Source organism: Schistocerca americana, chromosome 7 (genome assembly GCF_021461395.2).
Source record: "Schistocerca americana isolate TAMUIC-IGC-003095 chromosome 7, iqSchAmer2.1, whole genome shotgun sequence".
NCBI lineage: Eukaryota > Metazoa > Arthropoda > Insecta > Orthoptera > Acrididae > Schistocerca > Schistocerca americana.
In genome coordinates, this window is record NC_060125.1 from 345,709,462 (window position 1) to 345,731,510 (window position 22,049).

At 42.8% G+C, this 22,049-nt stretch overlaps 1 protein-coding gene across 6 annotated transcripts in view; it reads left to right on the forward strand.

Annotated features, from left to right (window-relative positions):
• LOC124622096 overlaps window positions 1-22,049 on the forward strand; it is a 303,051-nt gene that overhangs the window by 238,477 nt on the left and 42,525 nt on the right. For 3 of the 6 annotated variants that reach the window (XM_047147689.1, XM_047147691.1, XM_047147690.1), the window contains exon 3: window positions 1,310-1,354. The exons of the other annotated variants lie outside the window; for them this stretch is intronic. In XM_047147689.1, coding sequence (XP_047003645.1) covers window positions 1,310-1,354 — 45 coding nt within the window. The remainder of the gene's footprint in view (window positions 1-1,309; window positions 1,355-22,049) is intronic. 6 annotated transcript variants of the gene reach the window in all.

The window sequence follows — 22,049 nt, forward strand, 5'->3', positions numbered from 1 at the left end:
GTCCCACCAGCCTAGTGTGAAGCTGTGGGAAGCGATAGCATATGGTGACCATTCTCCGTTAGTGTCGCTAACGGGCTCCTCGACAGCCTCGCGGTATTTAGATGCCATGCAGCATCTGTTGTTCGCGAACGCCGACTCTCACGCCGTATTTCAGCAAGACTACTTTCGTCCTCATACCCGAACGTGGCTTGTAGCCGTAAATACTCTGACATTGCCAATTGCATCGCCCGATTTCTCCCCGAACGAGAATGTCTGTGATGCCATGGAGCTTGTCGTAAGGACTCCATCTCCACCCACCAATCTGTTGGATCTGTGCGCTCAGGTTCAAGCGGCAGAGACCTGTACAATCCAATGCTCCACGTTTTGATGCCTGCACTCACAACCATAGAGTCCCGACGTTATACTGGCATGTACTTTTTTGTGCTGTGTAGTGCAATACATGTTGGTCCTTTCTTGTTTACAGCGCAATTATTTCCTGGAAGCTGTACCATCTACTGCCTGCATTGGTGCAGCTCTGTTGATAACGATCAGTGTATTAATAAAAGGATTCCTCCAATCCTCCCCGCTTGTCACCATCCTCCCATCAGACAGTAACAGTTTGAAATTAATACTTTCCTAGCTTCATATTTGAAATTCCCCATATTTGACTGGATTGTTAAATGAGAGCTTTTGGCCTGTTGTACTTCCGCCTGTGGTTGTGACAGAGCAAGCATTCAGTCGAGGCGTTTCTAGGTCTACATCTAGTCTATATCCACACTGTGCAAGCCGGCCGGTGTGGCCAAGCGGTTCTAGGCGCTTCAGTCTGGAACCGTGCGACCGCTACGGTGGCAGGTTCGAATTCTGCCTCGCGCATGGATGTGTGCTTTGTCCTTAGGTTAGTTAGGTTTAAGTAGTTCTAAGTTCTAGGGGACTGATGACCTCAGATGTTAAGTCCCATAGTGCTCAGAGCCATTTGAACCATTTTTTGAACACTGTGCAAACCACTGCGAAGTGCACGGCAGAGGGTATTTCCCATTTTACCAGTTATTAGAACTTCTTCCCGTTCCATTCGCGTATTCATCCGGGAAGAAAGATTGCTTAAATACCTACGTGCCCACTGTATTTAGTCAAATATTGTCCCTGCTATCCATTTGGGAGCGATATTTAGGAGGTTGTTGTGTATTCCTAGATTCTTCATCTAAAGCTGGTTCTTGAAACTTCGTTAAGTAGGATTTCACGGGAAAGTTTGAGTTTCTCTTCAATCGTCTACCAATTCAGTTTCTTTAAACACCACTGTGTCCTCCTTTTAATTTTCTTGTTTATTTATCAGGTTCCGTGGGATCATACGAGCCAAAGCTACTTGGTCATGGAAAGAGTAAGTACGTAGTTTACAGAAAGCTGATTAAAGGATTTACAAGCGAAGTAGTTAAAGCATTAACAAAACACGAAAAAATCATGAGAAAGTATGAGAATAAATAACAAATAACAGAAAAAATTCCTGAAATACTGCGATGAACCCCTGTACAGTATAGAAGGTAGTGTGTCACAAGGTAGCTTTTAACTTGGATTTGAATAGCTGGGGCTTATCACCCAGCTTTTTTTCAGTCCTGGTGGAAGACTATTGAAACGAAAAAGTTAAGTAAAGTCGTATGGCGTGAATCGCTGGGAGGCTCAGAAGTGCAGGTTCAGCCGACTAATTAGAAAGGATTTTTTCCTTCGCGAAGTATGGCAGCTGTGTGTGGATTTGGATCTGTTAAGAGTAAACGACTGTAATAGTGAGTGTAGAGCGTAATGTCCTGATCTTGTTGAAGATGATAAGAAAAGGGAGAGGGTGGTCTTCGAGAGAAATAGGTTAAGTGCCGGCACCGGGTTTCACCAAGGAAGCCGCCGAATTCAACGTCCCCTTCCGACGGACGGATAACCTTAAAAAATGTTGCACGTCGTCACTTCATGAGACATTACGTACAGGTCTGGAACTGAATCCCGGACATGGGCGCAAAGACAGATGATCACAGACTTCACGCCACCACCCCTTCTGTCCCCTCTGCCGCAAAGGCAAAGGAAAAATTGGCAATAGCACGCGGCGTAACCGGACGGTAAATCATCCAGCTACAGGCCACGCCCAACTTTGTTTAAGTTCGGCGATCTGATGGGAACCGGTCTATCTATTACTGGCAGTGTGCGCAGTCCCGGTATTCTATGGAATCGTTAGGTAAAGTATGGAATGGCAGATGGTTTTAGGCAAACTATGAAATAGAAGTTTGTTTGTGAACATGTTACATACTTTTCCTAGGCATTATATACAATGGACCTTCTACGCAAAACGACACAAGATGAGAAGCCCTTATTAATAAATAGGCATTTGAAATTGAAAGAACAAAACTACGAAATAAAGCATAGCATATTCTTACCGGAAAACAAGGAAAGCAGAACTGAGACTGAAATACTTGTTACAGAAAAAAACTCACTTTTCTTCTTCGCAAAAAAACACTTTACATTTTGACAAATTGATCTTGTACATACATTTCATGACTTAAAAAAGAATGTGAACGTAGTATTGCTACCGATAAAACACAAAGCAGAACTGGCATGGCCTACTTGTTGCAGCAGGGAAGGCTAGAGTGACATTCTGAATTGCACTTAATTTTCTTTTTCACACAAAAGCACTTCATATTTTGTCATTTCCTGTTGCACATACATCGAATCCTTGGCTGCTTCCTGTGGACTGAGAAGTAGCTGCAGATCGGAGAGGTATTTTGTGGTCAGGAAAGTCTTCAATTTTCATTAAATTCTTTGGACATAGAGTGACCTCTGATCTTGCATAGAGCTGCTTCAAGATTCCTTTTGCAGTTCCAAGTCGGTAAAAGCCATTTTCCGTCACGTTCATAACAACTGCCAACAGACGGTGTGTCACCCACCCTTTGTCAACGTCGGGAATCGGAGCTCGTACAGTGGTACCCAAAGACACAGGAGGAATTTTTTTGTCGGAATCCCTTTTCATTCTTTTGTCCTGAATCTCATGATTCAGTTTCGTTCCATGTTACTCTGGATAGTTTTCTCAGTACTGAAGCAAACGCAGTGCAAAATGATAACCCCATAACCTACTTTGTCGCTGTCATTGTCTTTAAGAGAGAGAATATGACATAACTTCGCGGAGAAATTCCATGAAAACAAAATGCCACTAGCTTGATTCACTAAGGGAAAGATTTTGTGATGTGAAGCAGTGAGAATAGGAGAGATCCAAGTTCCAAATTACCAGAAGAGACAGCAAAACAAACAAATCATAAGTGGATCGAAAAGGGGCGGATCTTCATGGCCCCTCCCCATCCCTCCAAAATGTAAAAGCACTGTACTAACCAGTGTTGTAAACAAATTATTATAGTTGTATTAATATAATAGCTGCGTTCCGCTGTGGTACTCGCGGTAAAACAGTAATGTATAAAAAATGGCTGGGTATTATTTATTCTAATCTACTATTGGTCCATTTCCTCTTCCCCTCTCTCACTGTCATCTCTTCCTCCCCCTCTCTCTGTCCATCTCCTTCCTCCTCCCCCCCCCCCCCTTCATGTCTGTGACCCATCACCTCCTTCACTCGCTCTGCCTGTGCATCTCCTCCTCTCCCTTTCTTTCTCCACGTTATCGCCCCCACCCCAGCAGAAGGCTGGTGGTTCTTTAGCCCACAGTATTCTTTTCCAGACTGTAACCAATATATGTACCAAATTTGGTTGGAGTCGTTTGAGGGGCTTAGGAAGAGCTTTTTACTAGCGGCTTTGCTCGCGTACACACGTGTCAGATTTGTTTCACACACACGTAACACATTTCACATGTATTTGTACACATATTTCACCTGTATCACTAGCGAATTTCTCCCTATAATTTCATTTTCACGCAACTCAATGTTTATGACGTCGATATCCTGAACTACGTGTTGTAACAATGACGTAATTTTGCAGGCACATCCAGTGGTATATGTGAATACTGTCTGTGAAATTAGTTGTGAATAGAGTTATTTGTAAAGAAGAGATAAAAATCGTACATGATGCCGCAGTTTTTCACACATCTCAGTGCTTGTAACGTCACATCTGTAGAACTATGCGTCATTCAGAATTTTTGCTGGTACATTCAGTGGTACTTGTGAATAATGTCAGTAAAGTGTGTCACGAATACAGTTAGTAGTAAAGAAGTAATAAATTGAAACGTCCTGCTTCATGCGACAGTTTTACTGCATGAGAATGCAAAAATACAGTCAGCGATAATATTTTTTCCTCTCATCATTTTGCGGGGATTGTCGCCGAGAAGAAGTTACTTAAGGATTTGATATTATGTGTAAAGTTTGTTGCAAGTCACTAAGTGCTCTCATTCTCATACAGAATGAATGAAGCATGGGTATTAACACGTCGGTGACTACATTACCTTTGACCCCCACCCCTTCAAAGAGGGACAGGGACAATGGAAAGCTGTGATTCCTCCCTCCATTAGAAGTGAACTCTAGGTCCGAGCCCCAAACAAATGGATTTGCGAAAATAAATCTGTAGTGAAGGACGTGATTGTGGTCCTAAATAAAACGATAGAGAGACGAACAGTACCTATAGCCAGGCAAACGGATCGTATGGAGCAAGGAGGTTCTTGCAAAGATAAGAAAAGATCTAGAACGAAGACCTAACAAAACGTAGACAAATTACATTAGAAAATACACAGGAGTGTCATGGATGTTTATACCTGAACGCTGAAGTGTATGGTTATAATTCAGCCTACGGCAATGCCTTACGCAACAGTGGATGTAAAATAGCTGACGATAAATTTATTCTCACCTCTGGTTATTCAAAGTTAAGTACAACCTATTCCAGACTTTATAGATACTTTATAGACACCTTAATTACCCTTTCTTGGGCTCTTTGTTAAGACCTTTAAAAATAAATATAAATCTAATGAGCGTGGGAATGGGTTGTTTTGGCTGCTAATCATGATACACACTGCATACAAATTTTGGCACTTTGGGCGCCTTATGCGCCCCTCTCAGCTTGTCGCTTCAAGCGGCGGTTTGTGTCGCTTTGGCATTAAACTGACCCTGCCTTTACGCGTTCCAGTATACAGTACTTCGCGTTCGAGCATTAAGCTCTGTAATGGGATGGAGGGAGCGACAACACAAGGAGCGCGTGGAAGTTCAAGAGCTGTCTTTCCATAAAGTCGTAGCTGCGTACTGTCTGAATTATGGCCCAAATTGTTGCGCGGGTTCGTATGCTGGGGCTTATGTCTTCTAAGTGTGTTTTTTTCTCCTTAAAATACGAGGTGAAGTGGGTGATGTTTCCTTGTTAGAACTTTAAATAGTTCTAGAAGATATTTGCCTGATGGATTACGTAGAGCATGCAGTCTGAGGAAGTGGATGTTGGTTGACATATTTTTGTCATCTGTGCCAGAAAGCGTAAAAGTAATCCAACAATTTTTCAGTTTCAAAAAAATTTTAGTGTAGAATCCTTCAAATATGAAAAAACAGAATGTGCTCCCTCATCCGGCACATCATTTGCAGCACATGTTGTAGAACATCGCTCCAGGCGCATCAAATGTTTCTGTAGTCTGTTTTGTTTTATTTCTTACTTTTCGAAAACTCATTTCACAAAAAATGTGACCGTTTTTGCGTTCTGTACCCCAGCCGGTAGAAACGGAACCCTTACGGCATCACCCTGTCGTCAGTCAGTCTGTCTGTTCGATAGTTAAGAACCCTTTTTCTCAAGAACGGGAAGATGTATCAATTTGAAATTTATGATGTCACATACTAAGGTCTTTTGTCCCCTGGTAGCGCGAAAGCTTCTTACTCAAAGCAGACGTAAGATATGGTCACATATTTTACTAGTCCCAAACGCACTCACCAAAATCTATAGGGTACTTCCAGTTGATCTCAGATCACGAAATTTGGCAAGCAGCAAGGTTTCACAGTACAAGTTTTATTTTATTTTTTTCGTATGGCTAGGGCCCCCCATCGGGCAGACCGTTCGCAGGGCGCCGGTCTTTCAATTTGACGCCACTTCGGCGACCTGCAGTTGATGAGGATGATAGGATGATGATGAGGACAGCACAACACCCAGCCCCTGGGCGGAGAAAATTCCACGAACCAGCGGGGAATCGAACCCGGGCCCAGAGACCTGACAATCCGTCACCCTAACCATTCAGCTAGCTGGGGCGGACACAGTACAATTAAAACACAAGGCTCTAAAATTATTAATTTGTAACTATATGACACGGAAAAAAGATTTTTATTTGTCATCCGTTCGTCTAACTGTTCGTCTGTTAAGATCCTTTTTCTCAGGAAAGGGTAAACGTATCAAGTTGAAATTTGACACTTATTAAGATCTACGGTCCCTTGGCGGTGTATAGAATTTACGCTTCTAAGTCAATGAAACCAAAATATGCTGCCATTTATGTCACATATTTTGATATTCGTAAAATCACTTATGAGAACTTACAGAATACTTCCTATTGATCTACTATCATGAAATTTTGAAATGTTAATTTGTACTTACATCTGGCGAGAAAAATGCTTTTTTGTCATTTATTATCTGGTTGTCTGTCTGTCATCTGCAAAGAGCCGTTTCTTTCCTCAGGTATTACGATGGCAAATGCGAAATTATAAAACAAATTTAAACATAAAACTTAAAGTAAAAGACTATCGAAAGTCTTGGAATTCCACGGGCGATCCCTTGCTACTGCTGATATCGGCAATAGTCGTCGAGATTCTCAATTCCCACAATTGATAAACTACACTGAAGAGCCAAAGAAACTGGTACAACTGCCTAATATCCTGTAGGGCTCTCGCGAGCGCGCGGAAGTGCTGCAACAGGACGTGGCATGGACTCGACTAACGTCTGAAGTACTGCTGGACGGAAATAACAACATGAATCCTGCGGGGTTGTCCATAAATCTGTAAGAGCACGAGGGGGGGACATCTCTTCCGAATACGAAGTTGCAAGGCATCCCAGATATGCTTAATAATGTTCATGTCTGGGGAGTTTGGTGACCTGCGCAAGTGTTAAAACTGAGAACATTGTTCCTGGATCCACTCTGTAGCAGTTCTGGACATGTGGGGTGTCGCACTGTCCTGCTGGAATTGCCCAATGCAATTGCGCAATGGACTTAAATGGATGCAGCTCATCAGACAGAATGCTTACGGACGTGTCACCTGTCAGAGTCGTATCTAGACGTATCAGGGTCTACATCACTGCAGCTGCACACGCCCCACGCCATTACAGAGCCTCCACAAGCTTCAACAGTCCCCTGCTGACATGCAGTGTCAATAGATTCATGAGGTTGTCGCCATGCTCGAACACCTCCATCCGGTCGATACAATTAGAACAGAGACTCGTCCGACCAGGTAACAGTTTTCCAGTCATCAACAATCCAATGTCGGTGTTGATGGGGCCAAGTGAGGCGTAAAGCTTTGTGTCGTTCATTCATCAAGGATACACGAGAGGCTCCGGAAGCCCATATCGAAGATGTTTCGTTGAATTGTCCGCACGCTTAACGTTTGTTGATGGCCCATCATTGAAATGAGCAGCAACTGCGGTAGGATTGCACTTCTGTCACGTTGAACGATTCTCTTCAGTGGTCGTTGGTCCCGTTCTTGTAGGATCTTTTACCGGCCGCAGCGATTTCGAAGATTTGATGTTTTACCAAAAAAAATGGTTCAAATGGCTCTGAGCACTATGGGACTTAACATCGAAGGTCATCAGTCCCCTAGAACTTAGAACTACTTAAACGTAACTAACCTAAGGACACCACACACATTCATGCCCGAGGCAGGATTCGAACCTGCGACCGTAGCGGTCGCGCGGCTCCAGACTGAAGCGCCTAGAACCGCTCGACCACACCGGCCGGCTTGATGTTTTACCAGAACCGGTGCACTCTTGAAATGGTCGTACGGGAAAATCCTCACTTCTTCACTATCTCGGAGATGCTGCGTCCCACCGCTGTACGCCGAGTATAACAAAACGTTCAGACTCACTTAAATTTAGATAACCTGCCATTGTAGCAGCAGTAACCGATCTAAGAAGTGGACCAAAATTTTGTTCAAATGGCTCAGAGCACTATGGGACTTAACTTCTGAGGTCATCAGTCCCCTAGAACTTAGAACTACTTAAACCTAACTAACCTAAGGACATCACACACATCCATGCCCGAGGCAGGATTCGAACCTGCAACCGCAGCGGTCGCGCGGTGCCAGACTGTAGCGCCTAGAACCGCTCGGCCATCCCGGCCGGCAAGTGGACCAGATACTTGTTATCTTATAGAGGCGTTGCCGACCGCAGCGCTGTATTTTGCCCGTTTACATATCTCAGTATTTGAATACGCATGCCCGTACCAGTTTCTTTGGCGCTTCAGTGTATCCCTACACATAGTTAAGATTGTACGAAAAACTCACAGCACGAGTCCTATTCACACTTTCGTTAATTTTTGAACACATTTACTCGCAAATAACATTGCAATTGGATAAGCTTCTGGGTAGTAGAGGCAAACAAATAAATTAAAATAAAATATTACAAACAAGGTGAAAGACAGGACGCAGAGACTGTTACACCGCAGTGCGCCATACCGAAGACAGGAAGGGAATCGTGTGTAGTGTGTAGGAGAGCAGGCAGCGTCGCCGGCGCCCCGACGCCGGGGCACGCAGAAATAGCCCCCCTCGCTTGCCCGGCCCCCTCCCTCCTTTCCCTGTGTGGCGTGTGTTGCCCACGCGGCGCCCTCCCCTGCGCTGCGCTGTTGCCACGTTTCCTGTCGGCGGTCGTGGCGTCGCTGCGCCGACACAGGTCGGGGAATCGATCCGGCGTCCCAGACGTCACGTGGCTGTGGGCGTGACACGTGTGATCTCCCGGCAGCGCGAGAGGGTCTGCATTGTGGTACCACTGTCTCTGTGGCTCGCTTGCGGTGTTAAGCACCACGAACATGTTTGAATAGATTACATTACCAATAGGGACAAGAAAGGAGACATGAAGGGCGCCAAAAACAGAAATAACAATCATCCATTTATTGCACCATTCCACACGCACATCATGATATATGAGACAATATAATTGTCATACTCAAATCTATTATGCAAACAATATGTATCATGAAGGGTACACACAATGGAGTTCAAGAAATTACAATGGCACATCAAGTCTACTATGACAAACAGTATGCATAATGAAGGCCGCACAATTTTACCAATGTAAGAAATTAAAATAATACTAGCATAAAACTAACTAAAATGCCTTGAAGGAAATGTTTATCAGAAGAACACGACGGGCCCGCAAGGGAGGAGGCAACACAATACTTAACTCAGGTGCACCAAAACAAACAACGGACACCAGGCCGCGCCAACAACGGACACGTAAGGCACGCAACTACTCTCTCCGTTACGGTTCCACGCGTTCCACCCAAGTAATAGCTACCTGAAACATTTTAGTACTTGGAACAGTAAACCAGTGATCAGGAAATTAAAAAAAACAATAACATGACATAAAAATACAATAATTTAAGAAAATCACATCATATGATTATGAGCTTAAGGTCTTTCGGTAATTAACAGATTACGGAACAGGTAAAGGGGCATGTGCCATTGTTAAATCTTCCGTAATTACACTACTAAATTTCTCAGTGCCCAAGTTGCAATTAACGCAGCAAGAATTAAATCATTTAAGTGATAATGTTATTTTAAAATAATAATAAAATCATTTCATACAGCAGAGGACCAAGAATGGCCCGATAAGTATTCCCCAGGGAAGCAGTTCACACAAATGATACTCCACGGCTCCGAGCACACAGCCCCATACAAAATGCAACACAACGACAGCGACCTGGCGTACTACCAGAACCACCAGGCAGTAAACCAAAATCATACTAAGTCAAAACAAGGACCGACTTTTAAAATAACGAGGCCTAGCGCAGGCCGGACAACAGACCAAATGCCGGGAAGTCCATAAGAAACCTCAGCCAACTTAATACCAAAACAACAGTTTATGAACAATATGCAAAACACAAGACCTCTCAGTCCAAAGGCTTCCGTTTGGTCGCGAAGGTGCCAAGCGTCGAACGGAGTGGCGAATCAGGCTTAACCTTCGTTAACGGAAAACGGAAGCACCACAAGACAAAATAAACTCCAATCTAACTGCGCAAGGCAAACTCTAAGGAGTGCCACTCGAAGACTATGCACTTGAAGATCAAACATCTAGCACGCAGACTAACGTGCCGCTGAACGACGCACTTCCATCACTAGCGTCTAGTAGAGTACGGAGAGCAGCGTAGCCCATCGATATACACCCATGGGACGGTAAATGAGGATAGCAATCCCAGCGACGGAGAGACAGGAGGACGAAATGACATCCCGCCGCACATAGAAGGTATTTCAAACTCAGGCTCGACAAACAGGCGAGATTTTGCTCCCCTTGCGAATCAAGTTAAACGGCACACCACGCCGCCGTCCACACTATTAACCGTAAAATCACGGTTCGGTCTTCCCATCGGGCCCCACTCGGCGTCCAGACGCAAACAACCCCAGCCGAGCCGAACTGTCTCCACGCCAAGGCAGCCACCTCTTTCCTCGTCACACGCCTCCAGCTAAGCTCCGGCCAGCGATCACACACGGAAACAACCGCCTAACGCCAAAGCGCTGTCTGAGTGAAAACTCAGCACTAAGATCGATACGGACTTGGAAATAAGCGAGCACCGTAACAAGATTAGATTAGATTAACTATTCATTCCATAGACCCATAAAAGAGATAATCCTCCTGGGTGTGGAACATGTCAGATAAACAAATTACAAAAATGTAATTAGAAAAACTTGAGTTTCATTAATTTTAATGATCCTCAGTCAGTAAACAGTACAATTATGTACATGAATTAAATTTAAACTTACAATATTTACAAGTTTATTACTTACATCTGCTTTCATTCAAACCATCATTCAGACATTTGCTAGTTTCTTGGCTATTACAACAAGTATTGTCAAAAATGAAAGTAAATTATTCATTTCAGTGATCCTCAGTTAAGAACAGTCAGATTGTGTACAAGATTTAAAATTAAACTTCCACTATTTACAGACTTAAGACTTACATCTGCTTTCCATACAGCCATCATTCACACAGTAGGTAGTTACTTAGCTGTTACAACCAAGTATTGTCAAAAACTAAAGTATAATAAATTTTCATTAAAATGGTCTACTGCACTTGTTGAGAAACTCATGGATGGAATAGAAGGAGTTGGCCACCAAAAATTCTTTTAAATTATGTTTAAATTGTACCTTGTCTGAAACTAAACTCTTAATGGTTGCTGGTAACTTATTGAAAATATGCATTGCTGAATATTGGACTCCTTTCTGGGCAAGAGTAAGTGATTTTAAATCTTTATGTATATTGTTCTTATTCCTAGTATTGATACTGGGTACTAAGCAGTTAGTTGGAAAAAGAGATGTATTATTTACAACAAACTTCATTAAGGAATAAATATACTGAGAAGCTGTGGTTAATATGCCCAATTTTTTGAATAGGTCTCGACATTATGTTCTTGGATTTACACTACTCATTACTCTTATTATACGCTTCTGTACTCTAAAAATTTTTTCTCTGTTTGTGGAGTCACCCCAAAATATGATACCATATGACATAATGGGGTGAAAATAAGCAAAATATGCCAGTTTTTTTTATATTTATATCTCCTATGTCTGACATCATTCGCATTGCAAACACAGACTTGTTTAGGCGCTTTAGCAGTTCGTTAGTATGTTGCTCCCAACTGAATTTATTATCAAGTTGTAATCCCAAGAATTTTAAACTCTCAACCTCTCCCATTTCCATGTCGTCATAGTTTTGGCGTGTATACACAATCGAAAACGTACCTGTTGGGTTTTTGATGGGGCCTGTTGCATAAAGAGGACCAAGGCACATGAAGACGTGTGTGTCACGGGTTATTCAGCCACATGTTCTGAAACTGTGTTCCTGTTCCTGCACAGCCACGCGTGATGGAGAAAACACAACATACAGAGCCATCAGCAGATTAAAGCGGAGGTACTAAACACGATTTTCCGAAACTCATTCACCAAAGTAGGCTTAGTAAATATTCCATAATTCGAATCGAGAACAGCTGCCAGCAAGAGTAATTTAGACATAGATACCCTTGGTTTAGTGAAGAAACTTAAATCATTTAACAAGGGCATGTTTTCCGGTTCAGACTGAATACCAGTTAGGTTCCTTTCGCAATATGCTGATGAAATAGCTCCGTAATTAGCAGTTATATGTGATTGCTGCCTCGACGAAACACCAGCACCTAAGGACTGGAAAGTTGCGCAAGTAACACCATTACACAAGAAAGGAAATAGAAGTAATCGGCTGCATTACAGACCAGTATCACTGATATCGTTTTTGGAACATACGTTGTGTTAGAATATTACGAAACATCTCGATGAAAACTATTTGTTGACAAACAGCCAACAAGGATTCAGAAAACATCATTCATGTGAAACACAAGAAGTAATGAATCCCGTGGACAGGTGATGCGAAACTGATTCCATATTTTTAGATTTCCAGAGCGCTTTTGACAAGGTTCTTCTCAAGCGACTTCTAATCAAATTGCGTACCAACGGAGTATCGTCTCAGTTATGGGACTCAGTTTGTGAATTCTTGACAGAATGCCATACTTCTTGTAAATGACTGATAGTTATCGAGTGAAACAAGACCGATGTCTGGCGCCCCCAAGGAAAGTGCTGTCGGGCCCCTATTGTTCTCAATCTATATAAATAAACTACGTCGGAGACAATCTACGCAGCTATCTTAGGGTGTTTGCAGACGATGCTGTTATTTATCGTCTAATAAAAATATCAGAACATTCAAACCAATTGCAGGATGATTCAGAGAAGATACATATATGGTGCGAAAACCACAAGTTCATACAAACAATAAAAATTGTGAGGCCATCCACGTGAGTACTAAAAGGAATACGTTAAATTTCGACTGACCGATGAATCATGCAAATTTTAAGCTTGCCGATTCAGCTATATACCTATGGGCTATAATTACGAACTACGTAAACTGGAATCCTCCAAACAGAACATGTTGTAGGAAAGGTGAACCAAAGATGACGTTTTATTGGCAGAATACTTAGAAGATGCAACAAATCTACTGAAGAGATTGCCTACACTATGCTTGTCCGTCCTCTTCTGGAGTATTGTTACGCAGTGGGATTCTCACCATATAGGACTGACGGATGACACTGAAAAAGTTCAGAGAAGCAGCTCGTTTTGTGTTAATTAGAATAAGGGGAGAGGGTGTCACGGATATGATACGCGAGTTGGGGTGGCAATCTTTAAAGCAAAACCGCTTTTCGTCGTGGCGAGATATTTCCACGAAATTTCCATCACCAACTTTCGGCTCCGAATTCAAAATGTTTTATTGATTTCCAACTACAGAGGGAGAAACGGGCAGCGTAATAAAGAAAGAGAAATCAGAGTTCCCACGGAAAAATTGGGGTGTTCTGTTTTACCATGTGCTATTCGAGAGTGGAACGATAGAGAAATAGTTTTAAACTGCCCCTGCCAGGCACTTACGTGTAAATTACAGAGCTCCCATGTAGGAGTAGATTTGGTTCTTCATTGAGTAAATGGATAGTTTGGGCAATGGACTGGTCACTTTTCTTCTTATGTATCTACTCCTGTACCACACGCCAACTTGCTACGTGTGGCGCAGGGTACGAAAGGAGCCATGTGATTTCCCCTCATAGTATTTCCACTTGCAAATTGTGCTCTGGAACAAAGGACGCTTTTATGTCTCCTTATAAGAGTACCAGTTTCTCTGATTTTCCCGTCGTGGTCGTTTTAGGAGGTATATATGAGAGGAATTAGTACGTTGGCAGGCCTTTTTTTTGAACGTTCGCTCTCGATGCCTTAGGAGTAAATCTTTCTGCGACCCGCAACGCTTCTCTTGCAGAGAGTGCCACGGGCGTTGGATGAGCATTACATAGCCAGGTTTGCTAAGCGAATCCGTGCTGCTTCAGTAACTGTAGTGCAGATGTGGACACGTTTTTTCCAAGTTTGTAAGGGAGCTTCCAGCTGCCTGCTGTGCCGGCGACGGCCACCGGATGGATGCTAATGAACGTGTTCGATACGCACTCCCACGCAGCGCGTGATGAGTCGCGAGTGAATTTCATTAGCGATGCAGGCGCACCCAACGCAGCAGTTTTTTAGGGGCATTACGTCTCTTTGGCCAATGATGCAGCGTACTGAACACAGAAAGCAGAAAAATACTCCAGAATTTAGCAGCCTTTGTTTCTCTGTAGGCACATTTTACCCAGCAGAGTCTGGCATCGCATGCTTTCGTCACGCGACTTATCGCCCTAATTGTCCAAGCTTTGTTCAGTCATCGTGTATGTTTATTAAATCTGTACCCTTAAGAACCTGACATTTGACGTCTGGATTCCATAATGTCGATGATTTCACTACCGTTTGAACTTATAAAGCAACTTCAGTTTTCGATTAAAAATATCGTGCAACATCATGACTGATAGCCTTCTGCTCCACTGACTGTCATGAGTTGGAGTGGAATATCCTTTATTTTGCATTCATTACAACACACTTTCATCTGCGTAGTCGTGTTCAAGCGATTGTCTGAAATAAATATCAAGTGTAACACGGTTGACATACGTGATTTTTACACTTTCCCTGGTAAATTGTTAAGTCGAAAGCATATAATGATAAGTTAAATTGTATAACGCATAAAATGGACAGGCTTGGGTTAAGCAGTAACCAAAAATTCAGCGTATGAAGAGTATACTACTTTTCTGTTCTGTATTTTAGTAAACAACCAATTATGTCAATGATGCCACCTCTGAATTTTTCGGACTTTACACTTGCTAAAATATTTTTCTCGCAACACTACCGGCTTTACACGTAAACGTGTACTTTGATAATCAGATGCAGGCGTGACATTGTCTACAGCTGTAGTTTTTACCTGCAACAAACAAGTTACGTTCGTTCAAATGTCGACCTGTAAAACTTAATACAGTTAATTACGCACTGTTTTGGCAAGCGACTGTTTCCATTTATTCATTATTCTTGTTCCGTAGATTCTGTCAAGCCGAACTTAGGACTTATACGCCAACATGGAGGAACAATAGTTGGTGAATGAGAAGGCAAACATCACAGCACGACAATTGACAGTTATCATTCTAATTTGTAAAAACTTCAGCAGGTAAGAAACACCTCAAAAATAGAATGAGCGAAACATCACCAAAAAGGAACTTCGTTGACATCGCGGAATATAAGTACAGTGTTGTGAAAGGTCGTTTGAGGATTATCAGAGACTCGAAACGCACGTACCTAAAGACTGTAAACTTTCACAAGTCACATCAATACCCAAGATAGCAATGTGTCTTATTTACCAATAAAATGCACACAGCATGAATAAATAAATATTTTGTGACTTATATCGCCATCGTAAAAACTAATAAAAAGTAACTACTTGCTAATTTAGTATCATCCGCTGCCTTACAATTCCTGAAATTTTAAAATAGCGATATCTTGATAACAAGGGATAACAGAGCGTCCATCTATCATACTGAGACGTCTATCAAAAAGATTATCGTTGTATGTAAAGTACACAAGGGGCAAGACACAATCAATATTTGCATTGCGCGATAACAATGAGATGTCAATTACGTCAATGATGCTACTAAAGCAGAGTTACTAAACACGGTTTTTTTGAAATTTCTTCACCAAAGAAGACGAAATAAATATTCTAGAACTGGAATCTAAAAAAACTACATCCGTACCTAAAGACTGTAAACTTCCACATGTCACATCAATATCCAAGCCAGAAAATAGGAATGGTCACCTGAATTACAGGCCCATATCACTGACGTCGATTTGCAGTAGGGTTCTGGAATATATACTGTTTACGAACGTTATGAATTACCTGGAAGAAAATTATTTGTTAACACGTAGTCAGCACGGAATCAGAAACTATCGTTCTAGTGAAACACAAATAGCTCTTGGTTCTCACGAAGTAATGTTTGCTATCGAAAGGGGATGTCAAACTGATTCTATTTTTTAGAATTCCAGAAGGCTTTCGATGCCGTTCTTCGCAAGAGACTTCTAATCAAATTGCATGCCTATAGAGTTTCACCTTAGTTGTGCGACTGGATTTGTTAGTTCCTGTCACACAGGTCACAGTTCGTAGTAAGTGATGGAGAGTCATCTAGCAACACAGAAATAATATCTGAAATTTCCCAAAGCAGTGTTATAGGCCCTCTGTTACCCCTATCTACATAAACAACATAGGGCACAACGTGAGCAGCCCTCTTAGATGCAGATGATGCTGTCATTTACCATCTTGTAAAGTCATCGGATGATTAAACCAACTGCAAAATGATTTAGACAAGATATCTGTATGGTGCAGATAGTGGCAATTGACTTTAAATAATGAAAAGCGTGAAGCCATCGATATGAGTACTAAAAGAAATCCGCTAAATTTTGGTTCCACGATAAACCACACAAATCTAAATGTTGTAAATTCAACTAAATACTTAGGGATAGAAATTTCAAATAAGTTAAATAGGAACGATCCCATAAAGTTGTGAGGAAAACAAACCAAAGATTGCGATTAATTGGCTGAACACTTACAGAATGCAACAGGTCTATTAAAGAGAGTCCTTACACTAAGGTTGGCCGCCCTCTTTTGGAGTATTGATGTGAGGATGCGATCCGCATCAGATGAGACTGACGGAAGACATCAAAAAGTTCAAAGAAGAGCTGCTCGTTTTGTATTATCGCGAAATGGGGAGAAAGTGTCACGAACATGATATGTGAACTTGGGCAACAATCATTAAAACAAAGGCATTTTTCGTTGCGGCACGATCTTCTCGTGGAATTTCAGTCACCAACTTTATCTTCTGATTGCGAAAATATTCTGTTGGAGACCACTTACATGGAGAGAAATTATCATCATGATAAAATAAGAGAAATCAGGGCTCGTACAGGAAGATATAAGTACTCGTTTCTCCCGCGCACCGTTCGAGAGTGAAACAGCTGAGAAATGGCTTGAAGATGAACCCTCTGCCAGACACTTAATTGTGAATTGCATAGTGATCATGTAGGTGTAATTTTATTTTAAATAGAGAAAGACCCACACACATCCTTCACCTACATCAGCTGAGAAATAAAAGCATGAAATATAGTTTTTGTGTGGTATTTCTCGACGAAGCTCAAGTGAGCAAAATTACCTAATAAACATAGAATAAAGTGTTTTTTTAAAATAAAAATGTTATGTAGAAAAATGTAACGTGATTGTAGATCAAATCGTTACCAGACTATTGAGAAGTATAAACGATATGGTCATACGGTTCATATGCTGTAGAAAGGTACGATTGAGCAGATCTGGAATTACTAAGTAATTCAAACTGCTTTAATAATAAATAAGAAGGTTTATGTAGTGTCGTACGGAAATGTGTCCCCAGCGATGGGTAGGCTGATTCAGGCAGTCCCCAGCTTACCACGGTTCATGCTAGTCCTTAAGTTGCGTAGTGTCATCTATCGCGCCCCTTCTCAGCGTACTTTCCCAGTAGGTCTTAACCATGACCCTCACTTCTAACATTGATGAAATACAAATTTCTTCGCTTTTGGAAACGAACGATACACAGCCGCTTCAGCACGAGTTTCTCGAGTGTGCAGTTCTGACCTGGAAACACCAGAAAGTCGAAAATTTATGGATTGTAGAATGAACATCACAAGACAAAAACTTGTTAGTGTGGCCATTTTAACAGTGAAAATAGTAAACCAACATCCCAGTATATAATCATCAAATCAGACCCACACAACCCCGTTTGTCTCACGCATTCCTGATTGCCACTAAATATTTTCTGAACCACTCATTTTCATTTTGTGATCGAGCGTCATGGACACGACAAGTTTTCTACCTGGGCCATGCTTTCCAAGGCGGCCGTGACACTGCTTCGAATAATGGGCTATAGAAACTTATGTAACGTTCGGATTAAAAAACCTTTTCCTCCGAACATTCTAGACACATATACCTTTCAGAAAGTGCAATTAAGAAGTCGAAATCTCGACGATTTTGAATGAGAACCTGGCCTTAAGAAAAATGCCAGGATGGTTCCTCTGAAACGGTAAAACCGATTTCTTTTCATTTCCTTGCCTAAGGTTGCTCACCGTCTTTAATGGAATCGTTTTCGACGTCCTTTTAATCTTCCTCCTTTCCTTTTAATTGTTTCGAATCTGCAAATCTCACATGTAAGAACATAACTGTAATGTAATCTCACATGTAAGAACATTACTGTAATGTTCCAGTTTAAATCCACTGAAGATGCCTTTAATATAAACGGCGAAAGATGCATAGAATATAAATAATAATACACTACTGGCCATTAAAATTGCTGCACCAAGAAGAAACGCAGATGATAAACGGGTATTCATTGGACTAATATATTATACTAGAACTGACATGTGATTACATTTTCACGCAATTTGGGTGCATAGATCCTGAGAAATCAGTACCCAGAACAACCACCTCTCGCCGTAATAACGGCCTTAATACGCCTGGGCATTGAGTCAAACAGAGCTTGGATGGCATGTACAGGAACAGCTGCCCATGCAGCTTCCACACGATACCACAGTTCATCAAGAGTAAAGACTGGCGTATTGTGACGAGGCAGTTGCTCGGCCACCATTGACCAGACGTTTTCAATTCGTGAGAGATCTGGAGAATGTGCTGGCCAGGGCAGCAGTCGAACATTTTCTGTATCCAGAAAGGCCCGTACAGAACATGCAACATGCGGCCGTGCATTATCCCGCTGAAATGTAGGGTTTCGCTGGGATCGAATGATGGGTAGGGCCACGGGTCGTAACACATCTGAAATGTAACGTCTACTTTTCAAAGTGCCGTCAGTGCGAACAAGAGGAGACCGAGACGTGTAACCAATGGCACCCCATACCATCACGCCGGGTGATACGCCAGTATGGCGATGACGAATACACACTTCCAATGCGCGTTCGCCGCGATATCGCCAAGCACGGATGCGACCATCATGATGCTGTAAACAGAACATGGATTCATCCGAAAAAATGTCGTTTTGCCATTCGTGTAGAGAGGTTCGTCGTTGAGTACACCATCGCAGGCGCTCCTGTCTGTGATGCAGCGTCAAGGGTAACCGCAGCCACGGTCTCCGAGCTGATAGTCCATGCTGCTGCAAAAGTCGTCGAAATGTTTGAGCAGATGGTTGTTGTCTTGCAAACGTCCCCATCTGTTGACTCAGGATCGAGACGTGGCTGCACGATCCGTTACAACCATGCGGATAAGATGCCTGTCATCTCGACTGCTAGTGATGCCGTTGGGATCTAGCATGGCGTTCCGTATTACCGTCCAGAACCCACCGATTCCATATTCTGCTAACAGTCATTGGATCTCGACCAACGCGAGCAGCAATGTCGTGACACGTTAAACCGCAATCGCGATAGGCTACAATCCGACCTTTATCAAAGCGGAAACGTGATGGAAAGCATTTCTCCTCCTTACACGAGGCATCACAACAACGTTTCACCAGGCAGCGCCGGTCAACCGCTGTTTGTGTATGAGAAATCGGTTGAATACTTTCCTCATGTTAGCACGTTGTAGGTGTAGCCACCGGCGCCAACCTAGTGTGGTTGCTCTGAAAAGTTATTTATTTGCATATCACAGCATCTTCTTCCTGTCGGTTAAATTTCGCGTCTGTAGCACGTCATCTTCGTGGTATAGCGATTTTAATGGCCAGTGGTGTATTAGATTGCAGTGCGAAAAGGCATTTGAATTTATAACCCCGATGTCCAACATGCTAGAGGCTGTCCTGGTGTTGTAGCAGTACGGCCTCCCCTGTCACGCGCACGTGCAGGTGCGGGGTGCCTCCCCACCGCACCCCTGTCGACCATCGACCGGTCGATGAATTAGCGCGCGCGCTCCTGTCAGTGACTCAACGCCGGTGATTCATCTGCGCGGTTCTCGTGGGTCGCGTGCCGCCCCCGGGCGACCTTCGACTTGGCAGGGACGGGGAAAACGCGTCGGCCCTGTTGTTCCAAACAGTCGCCAGAGGACACGGCAGCCGAATTAATCAACAACTAAAGACGCGTGTTGACGAATTGGGGAACTCTGCATGTTCGAAGCGTCAAAACCAGTCGATTTTGTATTCTCCCAGTGTTACTGTTTGGCCTGCGGTATGCATCAGAAGCGTGCGAGAAACGACCGCTAGTGAATGCCATGTTGAAATTTTGGAATAATTTGTCGCCACATAACTAGGCTGCCTGGCTCATGCAAGATGGGTTCAGATCTAGGGTTGCCATCCTTCCCGATATTTCGGGACCACCGTTATGGACTATCTTCCCGATATATCGGGACCACCGTTATGGACTATCATGTCCCGACATCCCGGTAGGACAAAATTTTTTCCAGATTATGCAAAACACTATTACGAGCTTGGTTCGAGTACTGAAGTAACGCCATCTGTTCAAATGGCTCTGAGCACTATGGGACTTAACATCTTAGGTAATCAGTCCCCTAGAATTTAGAACTACTTAAACCTAACTAACCTAAGGACATCACACACATCCATGCCCGAGGCAGGGTTCGAACCTGCGACCGTAGTAGTCGCGCGGTTCCGGACTGAAGCGTCTAGAACCGCACGGCCACCGCGGCTGGCGCCATCTGTTAGCGCAACAAGTAAATGCTGCCGTAGTCTCTTTTATTTATGTCAACAAGTTTATGTTGACAAGTTCGTCTCATAGATGGTGTTGCGTGTTGCATATCCTGTACCGACGTTGCAAGCACCTTCTATATATAGCGCCATCATTCCAGAAAATAACAGATTTCTCCAGTAGTACGGGGCCCGGACTGTTTCAGCAGCGCAACAAGGAAGAATAGGGCACTTCCCATTTGAATAGCGATCTACTAAGATGATTCTTTCTAAATGTAATACGAACAACGAGTGCAAAGTGAATGCCCCTCCTACGTGAAATACATGCATTTCTATTAATTACTGTCACCAATGTAATACGAACAACTGGAGCTGAATGCCTACAAAACTCTTATTGAATCCAAAAATCACAGTGAAACGGAATAAAAACACAAAAGACTCCCCTATCATAATTGAGCTATATTGAACATAAGCAAGATCGGTAAATTGCCGAACTAACACAGTTTGATATCTTTTTTCCAAAGCCAGACAGAAATGCTCCGACGGGCACGTCTATTCACTTGACACGTTCATCCAGAGTTGTCTCGGAAACACTACCGCTAGTGAAACGACTCCTCTGAACTTAAGAGTGGGGATAGCGAAGTGCTAAGTTTTAAGTGTCCAAGCGAAATCTCTCATTCCTGTCCCAACGTTCTCACCTCTGTCCGAGACCATCTCCCTCTCTGTCGCGTCTACGACCACATTATCCAGAGAACGGTTCTTCTGTTCAAAAAGTAGAGGTTAGAGATTCGTTAGGTTTGAAATGTCCAACCAGTCTCTCGCTCTAAGCTTCGCTTCACTGTTTTCCTTATAGCCCGTTCCCTTTTCTAACATACCTAAAACGACGTTGACTAGATAACTGTTCCTCTGTTTAAAAAAGTGATGGCCAGAGATTCGTTGAGTTTGAATCTCCTGCCAACTCTCTTCCCAGTTCCTGTAATGCCCCAGTTCCTTTTCTGTCTCCATACTTTCTTTAATTTTCCAACATCCACACAATCATCCAACAAAAGCCACGCATGGAATACAGGACGCACCGAATCAACACAGCATCCGTAGGAATAAATGTAATAAAACATATAGTTTGGCCCATCTTCTCCTCAGATTTTAAGTGCAGTCTTTCCAGGATAAAATTTAGCGTGGCGGTCTCGATAACGGGGCAACAGATATAGCGCACAAGTGAAAAATTAAGTCAAGTTAAATGAAACTAACTGATACGCACGTTTCAGCGACTATAGAGGAAGGTCAGGACAGCAAGGGCAACGTGCGGTCTTGCGCTATCTTGCTGAAAGATAATATCAGGAACACCTCGACGGTAGGGCACAAAGGTCGACCCGAAGACACCA